We start from the raw sequence: 24,388 nt of genomic DNA, 5'->3' as shown, positions 1-24,388 counted from the left end.
AATAGCAGTTTTAAAAAAAAAATATTAAAAAAAATACAACCTATTGATGAAAAAATCTAAAATAATACTCATCTATTAAAAAAAAAATCTTATTATCCTAATTTATAAATCACAATCCCAAATCTATAATAGTTCTCTATAAAAAATGAAAATTTTCAAAAAAATAGTTGTTTTTAAAATGAAAACACAAATAAATATAAAAAAAACAGGAACATAAAAGAGCGATTTGCTGAGAGTCTTTTGTTTAGAAATTTTACTCATTTAACATTTGACAAAAAATTTCAATGTTTCTTTTCTATTAAAATTTGATTTGAGAAATTTCAATATTAAATGGGGTTTCTCATCAAATGCTACAAGCCTGTTGTAAAAAAAAAGAATTAGTGGGCTTTGCGTACGAAACATTAAACTGTATAACAGAAGAAAACACGTCTCGTCTCAAACATTTTTCTTTTCCTTTCAAAATCTGTGAAGTTCGCCGTCGCCAGATGGATCGACCACCGTCGTTTCCTCACTATCAAATCCCTAATCCTAATTTCTTCCCCCAACCTCCTCTTCCTCTCAAAAACCTCAACACTTTCTCCATCGCTCCATCTCCACCACCAATCCACTCCATCTCCAGTACACTCTCCTCTCTACAGTCCCTAATCTCAGAATCCCAACGCACATTAGCTTCCCTCTCGCAAAATCTATCTATAGATAACTCTTCTCTTCTCAACAATGACAATTTTGTTCGGTGCCCGTTTGATCCTAATCACCTCATGCCACCAGAAGCCCTCTTCCTCCATTCACTTCGTTGCCCAAAGCCTCTTGATCTCACTCACCTCCTTGGATCATTCACTAGTTACCGGAACAAGCTCGAGCTGCCGTTAAATAACGGCGGAGGCGACGTTTGTTTCTTCTACAAGGAGTGCCCAGGCGTTGTTAGCTTCTCTGGGATCGATAATAGCAAGAAAAGTTTAAAACTTTGCAGTGATTTTGTAGGTTCTTGTGAGGAAGAGAAGAAGAAGAAGAGTGTGTTGGATAGACGGTTAAGGCTCTTGCCGTCTGATGTCTATGCAGTGAAGAGTGAGATTGGGAGATGGAGAGAGTATCCGAGTTCTTATTCATATAGTGTTCTTTCTTCGATTCTGAGTTCGAGAGTGGTTGGAATGAGTGAGTTAAGTACATGGATTCTGGTGAACTCCATGAGATATGGCGTTATAATTGATACATACATTAGGGATCATGTGTTCTTGCTCTTTAGATTGTGTCTGAAAGCTGTTGTTGAGGAAGCTAGTGGGTTTATAATAGAGTCTGATGCTAATTCGTGCAAAAGGAGAACGTATGAGTGTCCGGTTTTGGTTCGAGTGTTGTCTTGGTTAGCTTCTCAGCTTGCTGTCTTGTACGGAGAAGGCAACGGGAAGTTTTTTGCTCTAGACATGTTTAAACACTGCATTGAAGTGTCTGCCTCTCGGATTATGTTGTTCCGGTCACCTGAATCCTCTGGTGTTCTCGAGGTTATGGATGATGCAAAGTTCGGTAATGAGGATGTGGCAGCAGCTGTTGCAGCGTTGTATGAAAGATCCAAGCTTGAACGAAAAATGAGAGCGATTCGGTATGCGCAACCACTAACAAGATATCAGCGGTAGGTTTCAAATCTTTGAAGGGCTATTCTGTTTTGGCAACTTGATTATTTGTCCATTTTCACAGTTTCTATCTCTGTAGTATTTAAGCTTCTTATCAATGTTTGAATCTGACTTTGGTTTTAAGGGTAGCTGAGCATGGTGTTATGACGGCTAAAGCTGATGAGGAACGGAAGGGACGTCCTAACTACCGACCTATTATTGATCATGATGGTCTTCCGAGACAACGCTCATCGAATCAGGTTTATACTAGACTGTCTACTAACTGCGTTATATAACATGAAGGAAACACATATTACTCTAGGGAGTTTTTGCTGAAGGAACCGAGATTGTATTGTCTATAACTTGTAGGATATGGATAAAAGGAAGACAAGAGAAGAGCTTTTAGCTGAAGAGAGAGATTACAAGCGTCGAAGAATGTCGTACCGTGGTAAGAAGGTCAAACGAACTCCTCGACAGGTATGAGAAAAATTGGATGTTGCTCTATAATCATACGTACTTTCATGTATATATGACATTTAATTAGCAATCAACTTAAATTGAGTTTTCTCAATCTTTTGTCTTGTAGGTGTTGCGTGATATGATAGAAGGATTTACAGAAGAAGTTAAGCTAGCAGGAGGCATTGGATGTTTTGAGAAGGGAATGCCATTGCACTCCTCCTCGTCTTCTATAGGCAATGATCAGAAAGAAAGTGTGTCAACGACATTGACAGACGCATCAGCAAGAGCCTATAACCAAGGGAAAGGAGAGAAGCGTGCAGATAGTGAATATCCGATGGATACTAGAACCAGTACAGATAGAGGAAAGCGGTATGAGGAATATGATTCCAGTAGCTCACAGAGACAGCAAAGTCGCAGATCATACAAGCGCAGTGTTCGAAGAGATGATGATGAATACAGAAGGACCAAACGAGGTAGCCACGAAAAGGAATCTCATCATCAGAACCACATATCATCTCGTGAAAGGAGTTCTTCAGATTACAAAACCAAAAGGGACGATGGTTATGACCGCCGCAGCAGTCGGGAAACTAGGAAGCAAAACTCGTTTGAAGATAGATACAATCCATTAGAAAGAGATTGAAGCTAAAGAGAAGAGGTAAGTCATTTGAAAACCATCTATGTATCTCCTTATCACCGTGTCTTGACTTTGAGATGGAGTGATCTATGTTTACAGGAGCATCTGAAGTTTTGTGTGAATCCGTATCCTCTTTTGTATCCTTAACCATTTAAGTGTTAATCAAAACCTTATGTTTTGATACTTAAAGTTTCTAGCTATTTCTCAACGTCCCTTGGGTTTATATATTCAGTGTGGTCTACCACTCCTTGTCTTTATAATTTTTCAGTGTTACTTTTCTCTTTTGCTTGTGACAGATTGAAGTTAACTCAAAGTAATGTTCTTTCTATGAACAAGCCACGAGCCATATGATTGCTGGGAAGAAATGAGAATTCAACAAGAGTTTGTAATGGTGAAGACACTGTAATGTTTACATCTGTAATACTTTAATGCAATCATATGTATGTAAATAAAAGATGATGACCAGAGCCATTACTCATGTTAGAAGAACCGTCAATAGCTACCGCTAAAACAACTTGAAATCTACACTACAATCCGGTTTGTATTGGTCTTAGTTATAAAAGACGCAAGTGCCCATTTGGGAATCTACTGGAGGCATTAATGAAAAACATCATCTTTGAACCATCTGTTTGACATTATTAGATCTGAGTGTTTCTCTTCAAAGAGCTTTTCACCATGTTAGGGTTGTTCAAAAATTATCTATAACTTCCGAAACATATTAGAATTAAGCTTTGATTTAGGTCTTAAATCTGAACAAACGATAAAGAGAGTAACTCAATATATCAGCCTAAAGGGCCTCTTCAGAAAACAAAGAGGTCTACAAACCGAAAATAGAGATCAAATTATTAATTGAAAATAAAGAATTCTTCCTCCCCAAACATCATTAGAGATCTTGTCAGGGTTTAGGCCTTTGACATGTGAACGATCAAGTCGACCACACGGGTACTGTAACCCCATTCGTTGTCATACCATGACACCAGCTTCACGAAGTTGTCACTCAATGCGATTCCAGCCTTTGCGTCAAAAATGCTCGACCTGCTGTCACCAATGAAGTCAGTTGACACAACATCGTCTTCGGTGTAACCAAGGATTCCCTTTAGCTTTCCTTCAGATTCCTCCCTGTGCGTATTGTTAAACAATTCAACCTGTTAGTTACCAAGATGTGATGAAACTACGCTAAGTAGAACCGAAAGCTATAGCTTACTTGATAGCCTTCTTGATTTGATCGTAGGTTGCAGCTTTCTCGAGTCTGACCGTGAGGTCAACAACTGAGACATCAACGGTGGGAACACGGAAGGACATTCCTGTCAACTTTCCATTGAGCTGTGGAAGCACCTTTCCGACAGCCTTGGCAGCTCCGGTGCTGCTGGGAATGATGTTGAATGAAGCAGCTCTCCCACCTCTCCAGTCCTTCATTGATGGTCCATCAACAGTCTTCTGAGTAGCTGATACCATAAAAGCAGAACCCATTAGATCAGAGTTAACTAATATAAGCAAACAGTTCGGTTTAACATTTTTAGAAGACTGAGAAATTTACCAGTGATAGAGTGGACGGTAGTCATGAGACCCTCAACAATTCCGAACCTGTCGTTGATAACCTAAAGGAAGAAGCAAACCCAAGATTGGAAAGAGGTTCAGCATAACACTATCAAATTCAATTATAACAGGCCATGAGGTCTTTTACCTTGGCAAGGGGAGCAAGGCAGTTAGTGGTGCAACTAGCGTTGGAGACAATGTCAAGGTCGGACTTGTACTCGTGCTCGTTAACACCAACAACAAACATGGGAGCGTCCTTGCTCGGGGCAGAGATGACAACCTTCTTAGCACCACCCTGAACAAACAAATTCACCAAATCAATCAGTTGAAGCATCACAAGTCTACTAATTACTGAAGAATCATCCAAGACTAACAATATAAAAACAAACCTTCAAGTGAGCAGCAGCTTTGTCCTTGTCAGTGAAAACACCGGTAGACTCAACAACGAAGTCAGCTCCAGCCTCACCCCATGGGATATCCTCAGGGTTCCTTCACAAACAAACAAAAAATTCACTTATCAGATTAAAAAAACACACACACACACTGAGAAATAAAAGTCATCTAGTAAATGTACCTAATACCGAAGACGGTGACTGGCTTCTCACCAAAGAGAAGAGTCTTCTCATCCTTGACCTTGAGCTCATTGTGTTTCCATTGACCGTGAACACTGTCGTACTTGAACATGTACGTCTGCAACAATCAAACACGGAGAGTATAATCAATTTACACTGTTCACATTCTTGACTCAATCGATGACATTACAATCATATCAGCTCCAGAAAAACACACGATCTAATCATCTGAATCAACATGAGATTTAACCAACTAAACCAGACTCTTAATCTAAAGTATAAATCAACAGTCCAGGATCAAAACGACGTCGTCGGAAGGAAACGAACCATGTACTCAGTGGTGATGAAGGGATCGTTGACGGCTACGAGCTCAACGTCGTCTCTCTGAAGAACAACTCTAGCAACCAAACGACCGATTCTTCCGAATCCTAGCGATTACATAAACCAAACGTCAGATTCAACACATCTGCTACATATACGAAAGCAAAAAAAAAAACTAATTAAGCAGAGACTCACCGTTGATTCCGATCTTGATCTTACCGCCAGCTACAAATCCAAAAACAATCAGATCAGAATGCATTCATCAATAGATTAGAGAAACCAAATCAACGAAGGAGATACTCACCCATTTTCGAATCCAATACGCGAGAGCGAGAGGGAGAGATTGAAGATGAGATATTACGAAGTGACAATGGTGAGTGAGATCCGAGGCAGAGGGGTTTGCGTTTTTATAAGAGAGAAGAACGTGGCGAAGGGGTCGGGAAGATCCAACGGTGGAGATTTTTTCTTGGAGAAAAAGTCAGATCTGCTTCAATTTTTTTCTTAAAATAACGGAATTGCCCTACGTACGATGTGGAGATTTCTTTTCGGCGAGTCATGGGCCGCGTCCGCATGAAACGCTCCCCACGCTGACAAGTGTTCATGAGAGGCCCACTTTTGTAGATGGTTTCAATGGGCTTATGTGAATCGCATTTAAAAACAGTGACAAGAATAATATCTGGCTAACTTAGATCAAATTGACACTAGCTTGACCTGTCAACTAAGGCTGAAGTTCGCAATCTAGATCTGCTCAATCCTATAAATTACCAAGCTTAGGTTTAATTATATAAATTTAAGAAATCAAGTTTTCCATGTTTGGTCCAACTTTGGATGTTTTGGAGTAAACCCATTTGAATTAGGACCGGTCCAAAAACTCAAAACTTATATTTTAATTTATTAATTATTTAAAATAACCAAATTTCTTAAATATTAATTTAAATTTCTCTTTTCTATAGTAAATTTTTATATATATTTCATATTAATTTAAATTTAAGATAGATTCAATTTTGATTTGTTTATAACAGAATTTCAAAGTATAAATGCTGAAGAAAAAAGTATAAATTAGTAGTGTATATATGTATCGGAATCTTAATATGTTTGCATCTGTTGTACACGATTTAAGTTACGTCACAGAATTGACTCAAACTAATACTGACCGAAACATTACATTGTGATTTAGCATACACCTTTAACTTTATGTATATGGTTCTTACATTGACTACATAAGACATTATTATAGGCGTAAGTTACATATATTTATATTTTGCATAATTTTTGTGAAATAAAATATCATTCAGACTATTGATGCATAACAAAAAAAAACATTTTAATGAATGGATATAACCTATTCTACATTAAATGTTTATGATGAACATGTTATCAAAAGACTATAGTATATCATGTCACTTTTTCACAACCTATTATTTTTTAAGACGAAAATCATTTTAATTCATTATCTGAGATTTTTTTTTAATGACTCAGGTATTCGAAATCCACCTAGGCGAATCCCGATTAGTGTCTAATGACACCGCTGCTGAAGACATCCCGGAAAACTGGTGATTTTCTCATATAAATATGCCAGTAACCACATGCGGAACTAATAGTTCTGCACTAAAGGGGCAATCAAACCAGAGAATATTAGACATCACTTTGTCATGTATTGACAACTACATAATCTATAAATATAAATAAATCTTTCGAGTTTTTATGAAAATATTATCCGAATCTAATTAAATATTCAACGCTTATACTAAAACTAATCAATAATTTTTGGAAATCGCATTTTTTAAATAAAATTACAAGTAGGTCTATAAATATTTTAGATAACCACAAAACTTATTTTTTTGTCTCAAAATTTTATTAAATTATTCTTATATATATATATATATATATATATATTACTTAATCCTTGAAATATTATACTTGAATAGGACAAAAAAACCTAAAATCTTTTCAATATCTTGCCATTTTCTTAAAGTCTTTTAATTTGAAATCAAGCTTTTTAAGAATTGAATCTTAACAATAAACTCAATTTTTTCAGTTTTAGAAATACTAGGGGGTTTTCCGGACTACGCCCGGATTTTTTCCTATAATATTAGTTTAATTTTTATATTTATATTTTAAAAACGAACAAATATGATATACACTGAAACTTGTTATAGAATTATAAACATAAATGCAAATTTAAAACTATTTGAAATATTTTGTTGTGTTTTATTGGAGTTTTATGTAGGATATTAGTAAGATTAATAAAAAGTTAACTAAATTATAATTTAAGATCTATATATATTCTTTATCTTGGTTATTTATTTTTATGTAAAACAATTGTAAAGCTTATAATTAGTATTGTATAAATTTGATTGGTTTTAAAATTAATAAGTTTCATTTTTGTACTTGTCTTTAAAAGAAAGTACCACCAACTTGTATACCGGTTCTTTATTTGTTGTCTTCAATTTATCGTTTTAACTAAAATAATTTTGTCAACCTTTTTAACCAAAATTTAAATTTAACATTTATTGTTGCTATTTAATTTCTGTGTGTTTTTAAGTTTGTTTGTGATAAAAAGAAAATTTTGCTTCATGATTTGAAATATTATTAGTTGTAAATTTATAGAAGGTTTACTTTCCTACCGTTGTTGATGTAATATTAATTTTACAGTTTCTTATTTTAATTATTTAATTAATCAGATTTTTTTGGAAATAATTTTGAATATGAATACTATTATTTGATGTTCTAGTTTTTTTTTCTGTTTGCTAGGTAGTGTTTGTGTGCTCGGTCATCCTTTTATGCAAGGCTGAGATACTTGCTCAAACATGGTCTTGAATGACCTTTCGAAAACATGTATGAGTGATGACTTCAAACCCAACTTAAAAGCTTTCTAAAATTTATAAATGGTAGAAAGATACAAAAATTATCACTGTCTGAGGTCTGGAATTAGGTTTTTAATCAAAAATTCTGAAGAACTCTTAACTTAAATCTGATTAAACACATTGCATAGACGTTTTGTGTGTTTCTGAAAATAATTTATATACAAAAACGGTTTAAGAATTCTAACTCCTACGGTTTGATCCCGCCCTACAATCTGAGTTGCAAACCTACGAACTACATTATTATTATTCTCGCATTTGCCTTACTTCTTCTTTTGTGTTTCATGACCTTTTTTTTAGGTTCCATAACCTTTGTCTATGATGCTTTGATAGTATTGTGTACAAACTCAATATTAAATTTTACTTTAGTTATACACATTTTAAGTTATTATCCAGGCTACACATGTTTATATTAATAATTTGTTTTATATTTATAATCATTTTAAAATCATCAAAATAGAAGATCGTTTTTAAAATTGTAACCTTTTAATTAACTACCATTTTCTATTTTTGGATTTATATATACATAAATTATGTTTTAAATGTACTTTTCATATGTAATACACATTATGTAAATATTTTTTTTTGTATATGCAATCTTATGATATAGTATTTTATAATCACATTTAATATGAGTAACATATACTAATTATTGAATAAAATTAAATTGCATCTTTTTTCTCAAAAAAATCACTGTTTAAATAAAATATGTTCTATAAATATTGAAGCTAACCTAGGGTACATGAAGCTAAGCTGATCACCACCGCGCTTGTATTCCTCCAACATCTGAGGATGATACTCCAATATCTAATGTTTTTTTCCCAAAGATAAGTGACTGTTAAAACTAGTGAAGAGCAGAGAAAAGTAAGATGTGTAGAAGAAGAAATGTTTTTTTCTGTTACCTCTTGGTAGATTAATTCTCTGACATCATCTTTTGTTAACTTCTTTCTCTCGAAATCAAACTCAAGCTTTGAGATTGGCTGTGTTGATGGTTCACGCTCTGAGTTTGACAGACCACTGAAGTATGGATCAGATAATGCCTGTAAATAAGCAAAATCAGAACAATGAAAGATAAGAGTTTAAGTCTGTGTAAGAAAATGGGAAAGAAAAACAAAAAGGTACATCTTCAGCAGATGCACGGTCTTTGGGATCAAAGGCAAGCAGGCGTTCAAGAAGGCGGAGAGCCAAAGGATCAGCTTTAGTGAACTTATGAGAGAGAGGGACTGGCTGATTTTTCCTCATGCTGCTAAGATACCTCCTCGCCTTTTCATTTCTAATCTGTCATCATTTCAAGATTGCAACATCATATTATAAAAAATTAACTCACTCTCAAATGATGTTGGTATGTAACACATTAATCCGCTAGAGAAAAAATTGAACATGTTTTTCTTAAAATTATTGAGTGACTAACCCTTGATATAGACTCAGGAGGTGGAGTGCCAAGGAAGTCAGTCATAAGATCCAATTGGTGCACCACGTTTTTCCCGGGAAACAAAGGCTTACCTAAAAGCATTTGCGCAAAAATGCAACCAACACTCCAGATATCAATCGTAGGTGTATACTGTAATATGAAAAAGAAGTACATTTAGAATGAGAGGTAACTATAGAAGTTGGGTTCAGTGAAAAAAAGAATCTTACTTTGGAGAAAAACGATCCACATAGCTCAGGGGCACAATACCACCGAGTAGCTACATAATCCTACAAAAAAGAATACATAAAAGGAGTGAGTTCACAAACCATGAAATATTTAAAAGAAAATCTAACGACCAGTTTAGTTGCTTGAAAGAAAACTCACAGTCCAAAATATAGCAGTTGGAGCGTCGTTGAAAGAAACACGAGCGAGTCCAAAATCACAAATCTTCAATTTGCAAATCAGCATTAGCTAGAATGTTCTTTGGTTTCAAATCCCTATGAAACACATAACTGAGAACATAACTCACTTCAGTATCTCAATAAATCTAAAATATTACCACAAGGGTCGAAAGAAAACAATGTATACTAACCTGCGTGAACATATTTAAGACCACGGAGAAGCTGATACAAGAAAAACTGATGATGCTCAGCAGTTAAATCATCGTTGCCCTTAATCACCTGGTGGAGATCAGACTCCATCAACTCGAACACAACGTAAATATCCCTGAACTCTCGGCGAGAAGGAGGTAGCATGATGTGTTTGATCCGAGTGTCTTTGGACATGAGCAACATTATTTTAGAGCAGAGATGTAGGGGCTTTGCCGGTTGATTTCCTTATTCTGTCATCGTTTTTTCTGAAAATTTGGTTAGCTTGAATAGGATGAAGGAGAGATGCAAAGAAGAAGGGAGATCTATAATTGTGTAGCTGATGAAAGGGGAACAGATTAATGTCGTTTAGGTTATGATAAGCACATGAACTTTATGAGACTTAGATGTGGAGGCGAAAGAGAATCGGAAGTGGTGTAACGGCGTGCTTTGGAGGAAGACGAAACGGAGAGGTCCGAGTCAATTTTATGTTGTGTGAATGAACAAATGACATGGCAAAAAGAACCCACCCCATTGGATGATTTTCCATGCTGAGGTGGGTAGGCTCAATTGAGCTCATATTCCCCTTTTATTATAAAAATCCAACAACGTGTTTGAAATTTTGAGGTTTTCAAATATGGCATGTTTAGAATACTGATTATATTATTTACATATAAATATTAATTATTTCCTAATTCTAAAACTAATAGCTCTGGAATCATAAACAAATTTTACTCACAGATATAAAAATCTTATATAATCGGTTTAATGAAAACCCAGTGTCACTACGGCTAACTCATTGCTTCCTTTTTCAATTTTTTTTGCTTAACGTAAATATAATTTATTAGGGAGTAATTCTGGGTTATCAACCATATCTTATTGCTCCTGAAAAAGATACAAAAGGCTCCTTAATGAATCAATTAGCTATTTCGAAGGGCGAGCTGAAGCGACTATACAATTTTTATTAGATATATCTTAGTTATGAAGCTTTTTTGGTCAAAACACTTATAATAATTAATTTTGAAAATATTTCGTGACTTCTATCTAAAGGTTGCCGTAGTAGAAGCTGAGAGCAATGTTGGACGAAGATACACACATCCGATAGAGCGAAAAAGAAACTTAGCCAAATGACTTGAGCTTTACAAACAAGATATACAACATCAATAATTTAGCTTGGACGTAAGATGTGTGATCAAGGGTTTCCTAAGAAACATTTTCATGTATTTAATGTATTTGCTTGTGTGTAAACTGATTTATAATGAAAGTTTTAATCAATAATCTATTGTTGAACACACACACGATAACTCATATGTTTTAAATTTTGGATCTTATACTGGTATAGTGATGTCTATAGTGTAGTATTCATTAGGCATGTTAGCAGATCAAAAATAAAAATTTGCAAGCGAACGAATTTTACATCAAAGGATTAACGTCTTTGTTTTAAAATTGTAAAATGACAGATAAAAGTACTAAAGTCATCTAATTATTAAATTAGATAAGTAAAAATAAAAACCGCGGGTTAGAATCTGGTGCATGGTTAAGTGCAAAATATCTAAGCTAGAAGACGATCGCGTTTGCCTGTAAGAATCCATGCACACACGTAATATTTTGAACTTTAAACGCACAACATCAAATACCCAATTGAAGACAAGGTTCGATTTGATTAGATTGGAACACATGAATTTGAAATCTCAACAAGTAAAAACATTCTCCGATAAATATTAAAATTGTCAAAAACCTAAAAAGAAACCCCCACAAAAATTTAAAACTTCTAAGTTTAACAAGTCTACTCAACAGGGAGTATCTTAAGAACGGAGGAACCATCAATGTAATGCAACAACACAGCAGAGTCTCCACTCTTACATATCCCCTTCTCCTTAGCAAACTCCATCGCGAACCTCGTCCTCTCCTCCGTTGACTCACCGGTCGCAACCACCGGAACGATCCCACGGTAAATCAAGCCACGTTTCGCCACCGAAACGGAGCACCTCGACTCACAATCATCCGCCACAGCCACCGACAGAATCGGAACGCTAGGCCTGTACTTCGCCACAAGCGCCGCCGTGTAGCCGCCTTTAGTGAGCACCACAATCGCCTTGGCGTTGTGAATCTTGGCCTTGGACACGGCGGAAGCTGCCAAGTCCTCGATAGGAGACAGCGGCAAGGGAACAGCTTCTTGGATCCTCTCGTGCACAGCTTCGTAGTCGATGGTGTCCTCTGCCACTTTACAGATTCTCGCCATGATCTTCACGGCGGCTTCAGGGTGGGCCCCGGCGGCGGTTTCTCCGCTGAGCATGACGCAGTCCGTGCCGTCAAGGACAGCGTTGGCCACGTCTGTTGCTTCGGCTCTTGTCGGAAGAGGAGATTTCGTCATGGACTCGAGCATCTGCGTGGCTGTCACGACAGGTTTTCCGACAGCGTTAGCTCTCGATATCATCATCTTCTGAGCTTGGAAGATCCTCTCGATCGGAATCTCCATACCTAGATCGCCTCTAGCCACCATGAATGCATCAGACTTCTTTAAAATCTCGTCGAAGTTCATCACTCCTTCTTGATTCTCAACCTGTTAAGACAATGTAAGTATAAGTAAAATTTACTTGCAAAACAAGAAACATGTGATTTGTTTTATAGTTTAAAATAAAAAATTAAAGTTTACTTGTGAAACAAGAAACATGTGTTCTATTTTTTTTAAACCTACCTTTGACATAAGCACGATACTCTTTGCGTGCTCTCCAAGTAACCTCCTGACTAGGTCAAGATCAGAACCTTTACGAACAAAGGAGAGAGCGATGATATCGATCTTGTTAGGAACTCCCCACTTGAGGATATCTTCTTGATCTTTCTCTGTGAGCGTTGGGAGATCAACCACAACTCCTGGGAGGTTAACGTTCTTTTTCTCTCCTAGGGTTGCTGAGTTCTCGCATCGGCAACGGACAAGACCGTTGGCCTGGTCGCATGACAAGACGGTTAGAGAGATTGTACCGTCTGAACAGAGAATCACTTTCCCTGGGTTGAGATCCTCAGCAAGCTTCTTGTAGCTCATGGAGATTGTGTTTGAGTCTCCTTCCAATGTGTAGTCAGTTGAGATTGTGAGCTCTTGACCTTGAGTTAGCTGAACCGGTTTGCCTTCTTTGAGAAATCCGGTTCGAATCTCAGGACCCTAGAAAAACAAATTAAACCGAGTTTAATTATAAATTAATTAAATTTTATTATTATGTCACATAAAAGAGAAGTTTAGTGAATTAGGTTACCTTTGTGTCAAGCATGACGGCACATAGAATACCAGTGTTCTTCATGGCGATTCTGAGGTTATCGAGAGTTCCTTGGTGGTACTCGTGAGTGCCATGGGAGAAGTTGAAACGGGCAACGTTCATACCAGCTCTGAGAAGCTTCTCGATCATCTCAACAGACCTGGACACTGGTCCAAGAGTACACACGATCTTGGTCTTCTTGAGTGCTCCATTAGTTCTTCCGTCAAGTATCTTCTCCATTATAAAAAAAAAACCTTTTAAGAAACTTGAGAGTTTTTAAGGATGTGAGATTGAGAGTTTTGTGAAAGATTATGATTTGTGATTACTCTAGTATCTATGTTTATATAGGAATCCGGTTAGAGTTTGAAGAGAACTAATGTCCTTTTTTAACATTATTTAAAAGGAAAAGATAAATAAACAATTTCCATTTTGTGTGGTTTTAATTTGGTAATAATGTGCGCCTTTAAGTCAAAACTGAAGGAAAAAGGAAAATGCATTTATTGAATTCTTGTGTTTCAAGTAAAACCTTGTTGGTATTGAAAATAGGAATTTTCGATTTTGCATTCGATTAGAGCTGAAGCCTGAAAAGGAAAACATCATTCTATACATTTAATTATGTTCTTGCATCTCAAGAATGACAAGACTAAACCGTCAATACTCCTCAAGAGTGATATAATCTAGGAATGAATTAGTATATGATTAGAAGATACTTCTCTTCTAATCATATTTAATGTCGTTCCTTGCATAGACCGGTCTGGTCAGGTTCGTTTGTAAGTTTTGAGATTTCAAGTGTTTTTTCCTTTCTATATTTAGTTAAACACCTATGTTCAGGAGCCGGGAAATTTCAAGTTGAGACGAACCGAACATCGCAAACCAAAAGACAAAACCTTAAGTTGATGGGTCTGGTGTACACAAGTTCACAAATCTTAAACTGAGACTGACAAAAATCTTCCCAGAATTAAAAAGAACAAAGGTTACAGGAGAACACTTTTACTACGAGGAATTGTTCTCTACAGCTTAGTCTTCCTCTGCCCCTGCACCAGCGGCTGCTGCAGCGTCTCTCCTTGGTCCACCTGCTTGCTTCGCCATTATAATCTGCACATTTACATACAACCAGACAAGACTTTAATCTACTACTCACTCAGATAGATGTAACGAAAATGAAATGTTATATCAAAGGGTTTGAAACCAAACAACTCAAGTAGACGATGTTTTATTTGTTAAGTCTCAGAAGTTATTCCACTATGTGAACACTATCTTTTGATCAATGTGATGGACCAACAACACACCAACGTGTGAAATAACTAAAATGAGAGATTGGTCGGTTCACTAAAAGATTAAATCAGGTAGGTTTGTGCATACCTGGTCTACGCGAAGCACCGTGCATGCAGCATCAGAAGCGTACTTAAGAGCAAATAACCTGCACAGATACGCGGCCTTAGTTATAATAAAGAACAAAAACATTAGAGAATATTTTTTTTTATGAGTGGGACAACGGCTACGCAATTGAAGAGAAGTATATGATAGAAAGACATAATGGTTGAGAGAGACGGTGTGAAACTTACTTGGTTGCAAAAAGATCCCACACTTTTGTCTCCGAGACATCTTTACAAGCACCTTCCTCCAAGTCAATGCCTAGCTTTGTGTTTCCTGATCCGTGTCCAGTGTACAGAGAAGCAATGATTTCCATCGCATTGAGGCCAGCGTTGTCGGCAAGAGTTTTGGGTACAAACTCGAAGCTCTCTGCGTATTTGGAGATGGCATATTTGTCCAACCTGAAAGATCAAAGCAGACAACAAGTTTAGCCATCAAACCATAAGCAGTTTTGTATTAAAAGCTAGCCTTACAATGTGGATATTTCACATACGACTCAAAATGATATTATCAGAAAAAAACTGAGTAGAAGAGAGTACCCAGTTTCTGCGTTGGCATATTCCTTCAATCTCTGAGCCAGTTCTATTTCAGTAGCTGCAGCCCCAGGAACGATACGGCTGTCTCTGCACATCGCCTGAGATAAATACAAAATATTTAGAACAAAGGAAACTACACATGGAACCGAGATATGTAAATCAGTTAAGATTACCTTGTATGTATTAACTCCATCGTCAACAGCTCTTTCAAGGTCGTCCAAAATGCTGTCTGTGCTCCCACGCAAAACGACAGTAGAGATTGAGTTACCACCTTGCTCATTTCTTGCAATAGTGACCTAAAGACATCACAAGAAGACCAGGAATTCTTATTGGTCAATGAAAGGCAAATATAATTAACCAAAAAGAAAGAAAGTGATTTCAAAGGAGTACTTACTGTCACACCACCAATTTCCTCAACTGATATGGAATCAACGTAGCCCAGATCATCAGGACTTGGCCGGCTCAATTTCAACTGTTCCATAATCATTAAGTATGAAAACACCCTCAGATGATAATGAAAAATGCGAATAAAAATTACTTACATGAGCGACAGCCCCAGCTGCCCGGCAGAAACGCCTCAGTTCAAACTTTGAGCTGATTTTCAAGACCATTATCCTGTCAAGAAAGAAGGTTCATATTAGAAATGACAATAAAAATATCTGTATCATTAGCAGCAATGTCCAAGGGGGGGGGGGGGGGGTATCAAAACTGAAAGCAGACTAAAACAGCTAAAAGGATTAATAACTTATTAGGGTCTACGCTTACTTGTAGCGCTCACAGAAATGCAATGCCATTTCTCCAACTGATCCCCCACTGACAATCACTTTAGCTCCTGATTCAGCAACAGCTTTAATCAGCTCCTCAACTTTAGCTTCCTCTGTCTTTGCATAGTTCTCCAGCTAGAAAACATAAGAAACAAGAGTTTACAACCCGCAACCATACTTCTGAAAACAGATTAGTAATCCTCAGCTTTTATTTACCATATCACATTGAAAGCACAGGGTGAAAAAAACTAACCTGCTCAGCACTATGGATCAAGACAGTTCCTTTTGTCTCTGTAGCAGTGGTATCGACGCCCCCAGCAAACACAGCAACCTGATGAAAATATAAAAGGTTTCAGCGACATTCAGCTATCAAAAACAGGAAAAACACAAGTACAAAGCTATAATTCTCAAGAGCATAAATCCAATCAAACCAGCAAAAAAACATCGACAAAAAGCATAAACAAAATACAGCAAAGCGATCTCACCTTAGCCTTCTCCATTCGCTTTATGCTCCCAACAGCATCACTTTTCAAAACCATGCCACGTACTATGCAAGAGTTGTGCAATCCTCCTCCCAAGAGCTTGGCAACACGGACATTATCGACATTGAAATTGGTTGGATTCTTTGGACAGACTTGAATGCACGCCTGAAAAACAAAAACAAGTAAACCAACCCATCAGCTCCATAAACATGAGTAAAACAACAATCAGGACAATGAAACAGAGACACTCACATCAGCAACTAAAGAACATATAATCTCTTCTTGACCAAACTGCTTGCTTGCAACAGCAGCCCTCATCCTCGAAACAACTTCATCTTTCTCACGCACATCCATAGTCTCAGAACCACTCTCAACCAAATCTTCAAGAACTTCAACAACCTGCAAACAACCAATAGCATTCGTCCCATCACTTAACCCAAAAACAAAGAGAAAACTAAAAACACCAACATTAAAATCAACAAACCCAACCTTAATAATTGCTTTGTTATATCCACAAATGATCTCACTCGGATGCAACCCCATCCTAATAAGCTCCTCAGCATTCTGCAAAAGCTCACCAGCAAAGGAGATCGTCAGATTAGCTCCATCTCCGATCTCTTCCTGCTGAGCCTTGGCAGCTAGCACAAGAATCTTCGCAGCAGGATGCTGAATCTCGAGCTCATTCACAATCGTCGCAGCGTCGTTGGTCACAAAGAGCTTATCCAAATGGTTTATAACCATTTTGTTCATCCCTGAGAGTTTCAAATAGCAAATCAGATCGAAGAAAATGAGATTCATCGATTCAAATCGAGAGTATTATAACGGATCCAGAGGGGATTAACGAACCGTTGGGGCCGAGGGAAGTGCGGGTGATGGTGGAGAGCTCCTTGCAAGCTTCGATGTTCTTGATGACGGCCTCGTCTAGGCCCGAGAGATGCCTGTAGCCTTCCTTGAGCATCGACTGGATACCGTACGGCTGCATCGACATTGTCATCTTCTCCGATTACGATTAGCTAAAACCCTTAAAAAGTCGAAGCTCTCGAGGTTTTGCTGCGAATTTGTGAGAGAGTGAAAGTGGCTGGATTGCCCTAGAAGCCCTTTCGAGGTTTTGAAGTAGTAGTATGTTTTCTTTCCTTCGTATCGTTGGTTTACTCTTTAACGTCGTCGTTTTACAGCTTTTTATTTGTCACCCTGGGGTCGATGCTGAGATTGTTTAGTCTCGGGGGATGAAAAGAGGATTCTACGTAAAGTTGAGGGTCCTTGAATGATAATTAATTTGTATCCATGTATCATTAATAAGATTATTCTTATACTTATTAGAGAAATATATTGGTTCATCTAATTATTTTATAAAATTTTTATTAAACTAACAATAAATTAATTATTAATGTTCTTTGTTATTTACTTAATTAAAAATTATGAAATTGTCTAATGTGCCTAAAGAATATATAATAATTAATGATTTTGAATAATAAAAATTTGATAAAAATTAATGTATCTTCTATCATATTTGCTTAATTTTAAATTATTAAAATAAATTAAACAACTACATTAACCATATAATAAAATTTGAATTTTTCTGTATATGTTATATTTTGAATTTTTAAAAACGACTATTAATTACAAAAAATGTTAAGAGTTTCACATTCAAATCTTGTGATCTATGGTTTAAAATTTTTTTTTATGACAAAATACAAATTATTACAAATCATATAATTAAAAAATCTAATTAAGATTAAACTATATACCATATAAAATACATAAATATTTTAATTTTGAAATTTACTTTGAACAATTTTTTTTGATAAAAGTTTTGAACATACATTGACAACTTATTTTTTTAAAAAAATTATAAATTACTAAAATTATTAATCCCACAATAAAAAATTTGTTATTAGTAATTTAATTTTTTTGTTATAAAAGATACAAATTATCAAAAAAATCATATGAGTAGAAAGCATCATTTAATAGACTTTATTATTAAAATATACTATGTATGTTAATATCATTTAAATTTAATTATATATCCTATTAAATAAAAAAAATATTGTTTGGATTAATAAAATTGATTTATATGTTCACACCAATTAAATTATATATATAATAGTTACTTAATTTTAATTATTTAATATATATTTATTATTTAATTATATGTAAAAACATATAGTACATAAAAAAATTATATATAATGCTCATCCCGCACAAGGCGCGAATCTTAGTCTAGTAATACATGTAAAGAAAAATATCCACTGGTTACATAGAAATAGTTACTTAAACAAAAAAAATTAGAAGAAATCGAAACTAAAATATTCTTAACACTGTAGATATTTTTAAAATGACCAATTAACTTGTTGTTAGAAATTTAGTTTCTGTAATTGAGAAAAAAATAGTAGAAAAATAAAACCTAAGAGTCTTATAATGAGTTTGAAGGAAATAATGAAGCCTTTAGAAACCTAAGAATAACAAATCAAACTCAACCATGTGGAGTCTATAACTAATGCTCAAAAGCCACTAAGAATAAAAAGTTCTGTTCACATTTGAGCTCTTGTATTTTCAACCAAACACATTTTAATTGGTTTAATATCATATACGGTAAACATTTCTTTTGTCAACTATGGTAAACAAGTTCTTGTTAAAATAAATTAAAGTTAACCGCTGAAATTGTATATGTACTTTGTAAATATAATCAGTTTCCATATACAAGATTTAACTGATTTTCTAGCTCAGTAAAATTACACATACTAACAATAGAAACTTTTTAACCTTAGCAGAGTCAGCTATTTGAAGTCGGTATAGGTAAATTTCAACTCATTATTTTAAGGATACAGTCAGAAAGAAAGACCTTACAAGTCAACTCGTTTTCTAACTTAGTGCGTTCAAAAAAGATGCCACAATGAACAGAAACATTGTCGATAAGCTAAGTCTTTTAGCAGTATCTCTCTCTTGTACTGTAACTATAAAACAAGACATGAAGAAGAAGAGTGAGTGACACAAAACAAAAAGCCCTAGAAAAAATGCAGAAGCCATGTCTTCTCTCCTGCTTCCTCTTCTTCATCTTCTTCTTGATTCCACAACTATCTTTCTCTTGCCCACCAGACCAAAGACAATCACTTCTCGAGTTCAAGAACTTGCTTACTCAGACCATCAAGAACCACTACACAACAGCAATCACCTTGGAAGGTTTAAAAACCTGGAGGCCAAACTCAGATTGCTGCAAATGGCAACTTGTGAGATGCAACACTCGTTCACTACAAGTGATTGAGCTGAATCTGAACTCTCTTGTGCCCTCTGGCTCGGTGAGCTCAAGCCTTCTGAGACCGGTTATGCGTATAACCTCTCTTTCAACGCTAGATGTCTCTTCTAATTTCATACAAGGAGAGATTCCTGGAGATGGTTTTGCCAACTTGACCAGGTTGGTCTCTCTTGACATGAGCCGTAACAGCTTTAACGGCTCTATCCCTCCTCAGTTGTTCTCCTTGAAGACTCTTGAGCGCCTTGACTTGAGCATGAATGCTATTGGTGGTACGTTGAGTGGTGAAATCATAGAGCTCAAGAATCTGCATGAGCTTATTTTAGCTGAGAATATCATTGAAGGAGAGATTCCTCCAGAGATAGGTACGTTAATTAAGAACTAATCTCAAAGTTTGACAATAGATGGCAGGGCCGGTCGAACATGGTACGAGTCTAAAAATAAATAATTTTTTTAAAAAAAAAATTTCAAAAATGCATACATTTAGGTATACTGCTAAATTTAGAGCTTGTAATTTTTATCGAACATCTATAGATAGTTCTATTAATTTTTAAAACTAAGTTATTACATCGTTAAATACAGTATACTGTTAATAGATGGAGTTTGTAGATGTTACTGACTTTATACTGTTTTGTGTGTGTTGTGTTACAAGGGAGCCTTACTGAACTGAGGAAACTATCATTGAAGAACAACAAGTTCTCTGGTCCTATACCTTTGTCCTTGTCAAAGTTAACTAAGCTTGAAGCCTTTGATCTTCAGAACAATTCCATCTCCTTTGAGATTCCAGACGGTATAGGGAACTTGGTCAATCTCTCAACTCTGTCCCTGAGCAGGAACAACTTGTCTGGTGGCATTCCATCATCGGTTCAAAAGCTGACTAACCTCAAAGCCCTTGAGATTGAGAATAACCATGGCTTGTCAGGTGAGATACCCACATGGCTGTTTAGTCTTGAGAAGCTGAAGATACTGCGGCTAGGAGGGAACAAACTCCAGTGGAACAAGAGTGGCTCTGTCTCTGCACTCTCTAAGTTGACACATCTGTCACTTAGATCTTGTGGCTTAGAAGGGACTATTCCTGATTGGCTCAAGAACCAAACATCTCTCCTGTTCCTGGACCTGAGCATGAACAGACTTGAAGGAAGTTTCCCCAAGTGGTTTGCTGATCTGAAAATTGGATCCATAATCATGTCAGACAACAGACTCTCAGGCTCACTGCCACCTAGTTTGTTTCAGACTTTCAACCTATCAGTTCTTTCCCTATCAAGAAACAACTTCTCTGGTCAGATTCCTGATACTATAGGCGGTTTAAGCGCGGTAATGGTACTGATGCTGTCTGAAAACAACTTCTCAGGACCAGTACCAAAGACCATTACAAAAGCCTACAGGCTGCTGCTACTGGACTTGTCTAAGAACAAGCTATCAGGTGCGTTCCCAAGGTTCAGCCCCAGTTCATTGCTCGCGGTTCTCGACATATCTTCAAACGAGTTCTCAGGTGATGTTCCAGCTTCCTTTGGGCTTTTCACCATAATGCTCTCCATGAGTCAGAACAACTTCACCGGAGAGTTCCCTCAGGACTTCAAAAATCTCCCATTCTTGATCCATCTTGACCTTCATGACAACAGAATCTCCGGCGGCATTCCATCAGGGCTATCTCCATCTCTAGAGGTGCTTAGCCTGAGAAACAACTCCATCAAAGGCTCAATACCAGAAGACATATCAAATCTCACAAGCCTCAAGGTCTTGGATCTCTCAGACAACGAGCTTGATGGGTCTCTTCCTTCATCTCTTGGGAACCTCACAGGGATGATGGTATCTCCCACAAGCAACTCTTCCGCTTTTAGTTTTATGCTCAACTTCGGTATTGAGATACATGACTTGGCAGTAAACTGGAAGAACTCAAAGCAAGGTCTTGCCAACAGAAACCTCTACCTATACACACTCTTAGACCTCTCCAAGAACAAGCTACGAGGAGAGCTCCCAGCTTCCTTAGGCAATCTCAGAAGCTTAAAGCTTTTGAACCTCTCTTACAACGACATCTCTGGATTGATCCCACGGAGCTTTGGAGGTCTTGAGAAGATAGAGGTCTTAGACCTTTCACACAACAACCTCTCTGGAGAGATCCCCAAAACTTTATCCAACCTCAGTGAGCTGAACACTTTGGGCTTGAGTAACAACAAGCTTACAGGTCCTATTCCTGAGAGTTCTCAGCTAGACAGGTTAAATGATCCAAACATTTACGCGAACAACAGCAAACTGTGTGGAATGCAAATCCAAGTACCATGTAATACAACACAGGCAGAGACACCAGAGGAAGAAGAGGAAGATGAATCATTGTTCTCATGGGAAGCTGCAGTCATTGGTTGTCCATGTGGGTTTCTTATGGCGGTTGTGATAATGTATGTGGTTGGCTATTTCAGCAGACCACCACCTCCACGGAGATCTCTCAAGAATAGAGAAGGGTTTAAGAAAATGAAAGCTTCGTCTCCTTGAGACCAAATGACTGCAGAGTCCTCAGCTAGACAGGTTAAATGATCCAACCAGCAGCAAGAAATGAGTCTTTTTAAGCTTTAAGTTCTGGAGTTGCGTTCTCCTCAAGTTAATGTATCTTATTATGAAGTAAGCAGATATCTTAATCACCATCCTCATGATTGTGATGGTTAAATAATATTTGAAAAATGGTTCAGGCTTGTAGTAAACCATGAAACATTCATAAAATGCTATGTGCACATGATAACGGCGTACCATTTCATGTAACTATCATGGAGTCAACACAGCTCAGACAAACATTACAATAAGATTCAGAGAAAGGTTATAGCTGAAACAATCAAATTATTCTCGACTCAGAGAAATGAGGTCAAAACAGATATCTCAGATTTATAAAAACAAAACAAAAAAAAAAAAAAGAGAGAAAGATATTCACAAACAGAAGCAAAGCTGTTCCTGGATTTACATGCTTTAATGCAGACAAGTTAACTCAAAAGTCAGTATAACATTACTCTGTAAGGGAACTCTTTCCAGAACACACTTAAAGCTTATCTCTTTCCAATGCTGACAAGATACTACAAGGATCTCTCAAGGGATCAGGATTGGTCTGATGAAGTTTGGCCTAGAGAGACAGATGCGAGTGATGAAGCCCAGGCTTGTGCGTTCTTCGCCCTTTCATGAAAGCTCCTTGTTTTGACGAGTCTTAGCCTCAACCATAGCCTCCTCACATCGACCATGTGAAGAGCACGGCTGAACACTTGGCTCACCTCTCCAAATCTTTCCAGGTTAAGATTGGGAGCATAAGAAGCCCACAACGCTTTCATGCGTGATTCTGCTATGGGGAAGACGAGGATTGCCACTTGTATACAGATAAACAGCAGAGACAGTACCAAGAACGGATCTCGTATGAATATTTCACTCATAGATGTCCCATTGCGTAACCATGTGATGAGGTTACCGTCGGTAGCGTCTAAGCTCGTTGCTGGTTCCGCTTCAGCCACATACTGGACAGGTTTGAGACCTATAAAACCGAAAGAATCATCCAAAGATAACACAAGATTCGACTGGAATATAACACAAGAAAATACGTGGGGTGGTGAATCACCTGTTGATTCTTCATAAAACTCAATCAGGGATGTAAGATCCTTACGACCATGGTATCGCGCCTTTAAAGTTTGGTTTACCATCAGGATTGAAGGTAAGCTATGAATACCATACCTTGAAAACACACTGCAACGAATCATTTTAATGATACCAGTTAATAAACAAAGGATACGCAAAAAAACACATGATGAGACATATAAATAAATGGAAGACGAACCCACTAGTAATACAATTACACAAGAAAGACAGGGTAATGATAGATAGCTAACCTAGATTCATGATCAAGAAATACAAATCAAATGAGTACTTATCAATGAAATGTAAGATAAAGCAACAACAAACACACATAACAATAATTAATATTGATCCTATATCAGTAAAAATATGATTAGGGAACAGATTATGAAGAAAAGCTAAGAAGCAAACTATGAGTCAGTCATTCAATCAATAGAATAAGTGGCTACGTAGTGCTTTCAACAAAGATAACTAACTAAACAAGGCTGCTTACGATGGTAGTGCTTGAGAATGCTCCACAGCTAGGTGCTGTATCTGAGGGAACATCGAACTCAACATATCAAACTTAGTTCGCACAGCACGTGAGAACGGGCACCAAGAAGCGTAAAACAGCACTGACATATAAGCATCTCCATCATCATGGCTCAAAGCCATCAACCTATCCAGCGAGTCTCCATCCACCTGCCATATTGCAAAAATCAGAACTTTAATATCCAATTTCAATTTTTGCTATTGCAGACAACAATTGGTGACGCCTGAAACTCAATATCTAATTCACGATACCTCGATAGGAGGACTTGGACGGAGAGAAGGAGGGCATTTCGAGGCTAGATCGAACCGGAACAGCTCGAATTCGTGATTGCAAACGGTAAAGTCAACCGGAGACGAAGCGAGCCCAGAAGGGAAGCACGACACAGCTATCAAGCAGAAGAGGAGAATCGGAAGATGGAGATCCATGGAGCTTGATGGTGAATTCAAGAGGGAGGAGAAACAAAAAGGTAGGATCGAATCGAAGGGATGAAGATAAGAACAAAACCTAATTCGTCTCAAAGAATCAGAACATCTATTAGGGAAATTGGGGCAAATCATAGATTCGAGAAAGGTAAAAAAGTAAAAAAAAAAGTACCGGAGATCTTTTCG

At 36.9% G+C, this 24,388-nt stretch overlaps 7 protein-coding genes across 8 annotated transcripts; 2 read left to right on the top strand and 5 right to left on the bottom strand.

The window, feature by feature from the left end:
- Nucleotides 1–402: 402 nt before the first annotated feature.
- On the top strand, nucleotides 403–3,222 carry LOC106447622 (U11/U12 small nuclear ribonucleoprotein 48 kDa protein). 2 transcript variants are annotated; one of them, XM_013889591.3, is made up of 5 exons: nucleotides 403–1,624; nucleotides 1,750–1,864; nucleotides 1,974–2,081; nucleotides 2,191–2,718; nucleotides 2,797–3,222. In XM_013889591.3, exons 1-4 carry the CDS (start codon nucleotides 486–488, stop codon nucleotides 2,701–2,703), a joined length of 1,875 nt encoding a protein of 624 aa, XP_013745045.1. In that variant the 5' UTR covers nucleotides 403–485; the 3' UTR covers nucleotides 2,704–2,718; nucleotides 2,797–3,222. The 2 variants fall into 2 exon arrangements, with proteins under 2 accessions (XP_013745045.1, XP_013745046.1); XM_013889592.3 differs by having other exon boundaries at nucleotides 423–1,624; nucleotides 2,994–3,222.
- Nucleotides 3,223–3,413: 191 nt separating this feature from the next.
- Nucleotides 3,414–5,565, bottom strand: LOC106447623 (glyceraldehyde-3-phosphate dehydrogenase, cytosolic-like). The gene is made up of 9 exons (XM_013889593.3): nucleotides 5,431–5,565; nucleotides 5,322–5,351; nucleotides 5,133–5,233; nucleotides 4,808–4,923; nucleotides 4,623–4,722; nucleotides 4,382–4,528; nucleotides 4,235–4,295; nucleotides 3,902–4,142; nucleotides 3,414–3,816 (listed from the first exon to the last, which is right to left on the bottom strand). The coding sequence occupies exons 1-9, from the start codon at nucleotides 5,432–5,434 to the stop codon at nucleotides 3,600–3,602; spliced, it is 1,017 nt and encodes a 338-aa protein (XP_013745047.1). The 5' UTR covers nucleotides 5,435–5,565; the 3' UTR covers nucleotides 3,414–3,599.
- A 181-nt stretch (nucleotides 5,566–5,746) lies between these two features.
- Nucleotides 5,747–10,195, bottom strand: LOC106448984 (mitogen-activated protein kinase 8-like). The gene is made up of 6 exons (XM_048749478.1): nucleotides 9,994–10,195; nucleotides 9,669–9,688; nucleotides 9,402–9,551; nucleotides 9,113–9,268; nucleotides 8,893–9,030; nucleotides 5,747–8,797 (listed from the first exon to the last, which is right to left on the bottom strand). Exons 1-6 carry the CDS (start codon nucleotides 10,193–10,195, stop codon nucleotides 8,681–8,683), a joined length of 783 nt encoding a protein of 260 aa, XP_048605435.1. The 3' UTR covers nucleotides 5,747–8,680.
- Nucleotides 10,196–11,629: 1,434 nt separating this feature from the next.
- LOC106450341 (pyruvate kinase, cytosolic isozyme) lies at nucleotides 11,630–13,897 on the bottom strand. Its single transcript, XM_013891988.3, has 3 exons — nucleotides 13,240–13,897; nucleotides 12,687–13,148; nucleotides 11,630–12,551 (listed from the first exon to the last, which is right to left on the bottom strand). The coding sequence occupies exons 1-3, from the start codon at nucleotides 13,477–13,479 to the stop codon at nucleotides 11,775–11,777; spliced, it is 1,479 nt and encodes a 492-aa protein (XP_013747442.1). The 5' UTR covers nucleotides 13,480–13,897; the 3' UTR covers nucleotides 11,630–11,774.
- A 208-nt stretch (nucleotides 13,898–14,105) lies between these two features.
- Nucleotides 14,106–17,547, bottom strand: LOC106447620 (T-complex protein 1 subunit theta). Its single transcript, XM_013889590.3, has 13 exons — nucleotides 17,242–17,547; nucleotides 16,885–17,147; nucleotides 16,648–16,794; nucleotides 16,399–16,560; nucleotides 16,167–16,244; nucleotides 15,915–16,048; nucleotides 15,692–15,764; nucleotides 15,544–15,621; nucleotides 15,323–15,445; nucleotides 15,153–15,247; nucleotides 14,805–15,014; nucleotides 14,602–14,659; nucleotides 14,106–14,334 (listed from the first exon to the last, which is right to left on the bottom strand). The coding sequence occupies exons 1-13, from the start codon at nucleotides 17,387–17,389 to the stop codon at nucleotides 14,257–14,259; spliced, it is 1,647 nt and encodes a 548-aa protein (XP_013745044.2). The 5' UTR covers nucleotides 17,390–17,547; the 3' UTR covers nucleotides 14,106–14,256.
- Nucleotides 17,548–19,347: 1,800 nt separating this feature from the next.
- Nucleotides 19,348–22,332, top strand: LOC106438969 (receptor-like protein 46). Its single transcript, XM_048750088.1, has 2 exons — nucleotides 19,348–20,010; nucleotides 20,298–22,332. The coding sequence occupies exons 1-2, from the start codon at nucleotides 19,410–19,412 to the stop codon at nucleotides 22,133–22,135; spliced, it is 2,439 nt and encodes an 812-aa protein (XP_048606045.1). The 5' UTR covers nucleotides 19,348–19,409; the 3' UTR covers nucleotides 22,136–22,332.
- A 41-nt stretch (nucleotides 22,333–22,373) lies between these two features.
- On the bottom strand, nucleotides 22,374–24,341 carry LOC106438970 (5'-adenylylsulfate reductase-like 5). The gene is made up of 4 exons (XM_013880301.3): nucleotides 24,032–24,341; nucleotides 23,742–23,929; nucleotides 23,235–23,359; nucleotides 22,374–23,150 (listed from the first exon to the last, which is right to left on the bottom strand). Exons 1-4 carry the CDS (start codon nucleotides 24,335–24,337, stop codon nucleotides 22,726–22,728), a joined length of 1,044 nt encoding a protein of 347 aa, XP_013735755.2. The 5' UTR covers nucleotides 24,338–24,341; the 3' UTR covers nucleotides 22,374–22,725.
- Nucleotides 24,342–24,388: the final 47 nt, after the last annotated feature.

This window comes from Brassica napus, chromosome C3 (genome assembly GCF_020379485.1).
Source record: "Brassica napus cultivar Da-Ae chromosome C3, Da-Ae, whole genome shotgun sequence".
NCBI classification, from domain to species: Eukaryota; Viridiplantae; Streptophyta; class Magnoliopsida; order Brassicales; family Brassicaceae; genus Brassica; species Brassica napus.
Note: the sequence above shows the minus strand (reverse complement) of the source record. Positions and strands in the feature narration are given on the sequence as shown.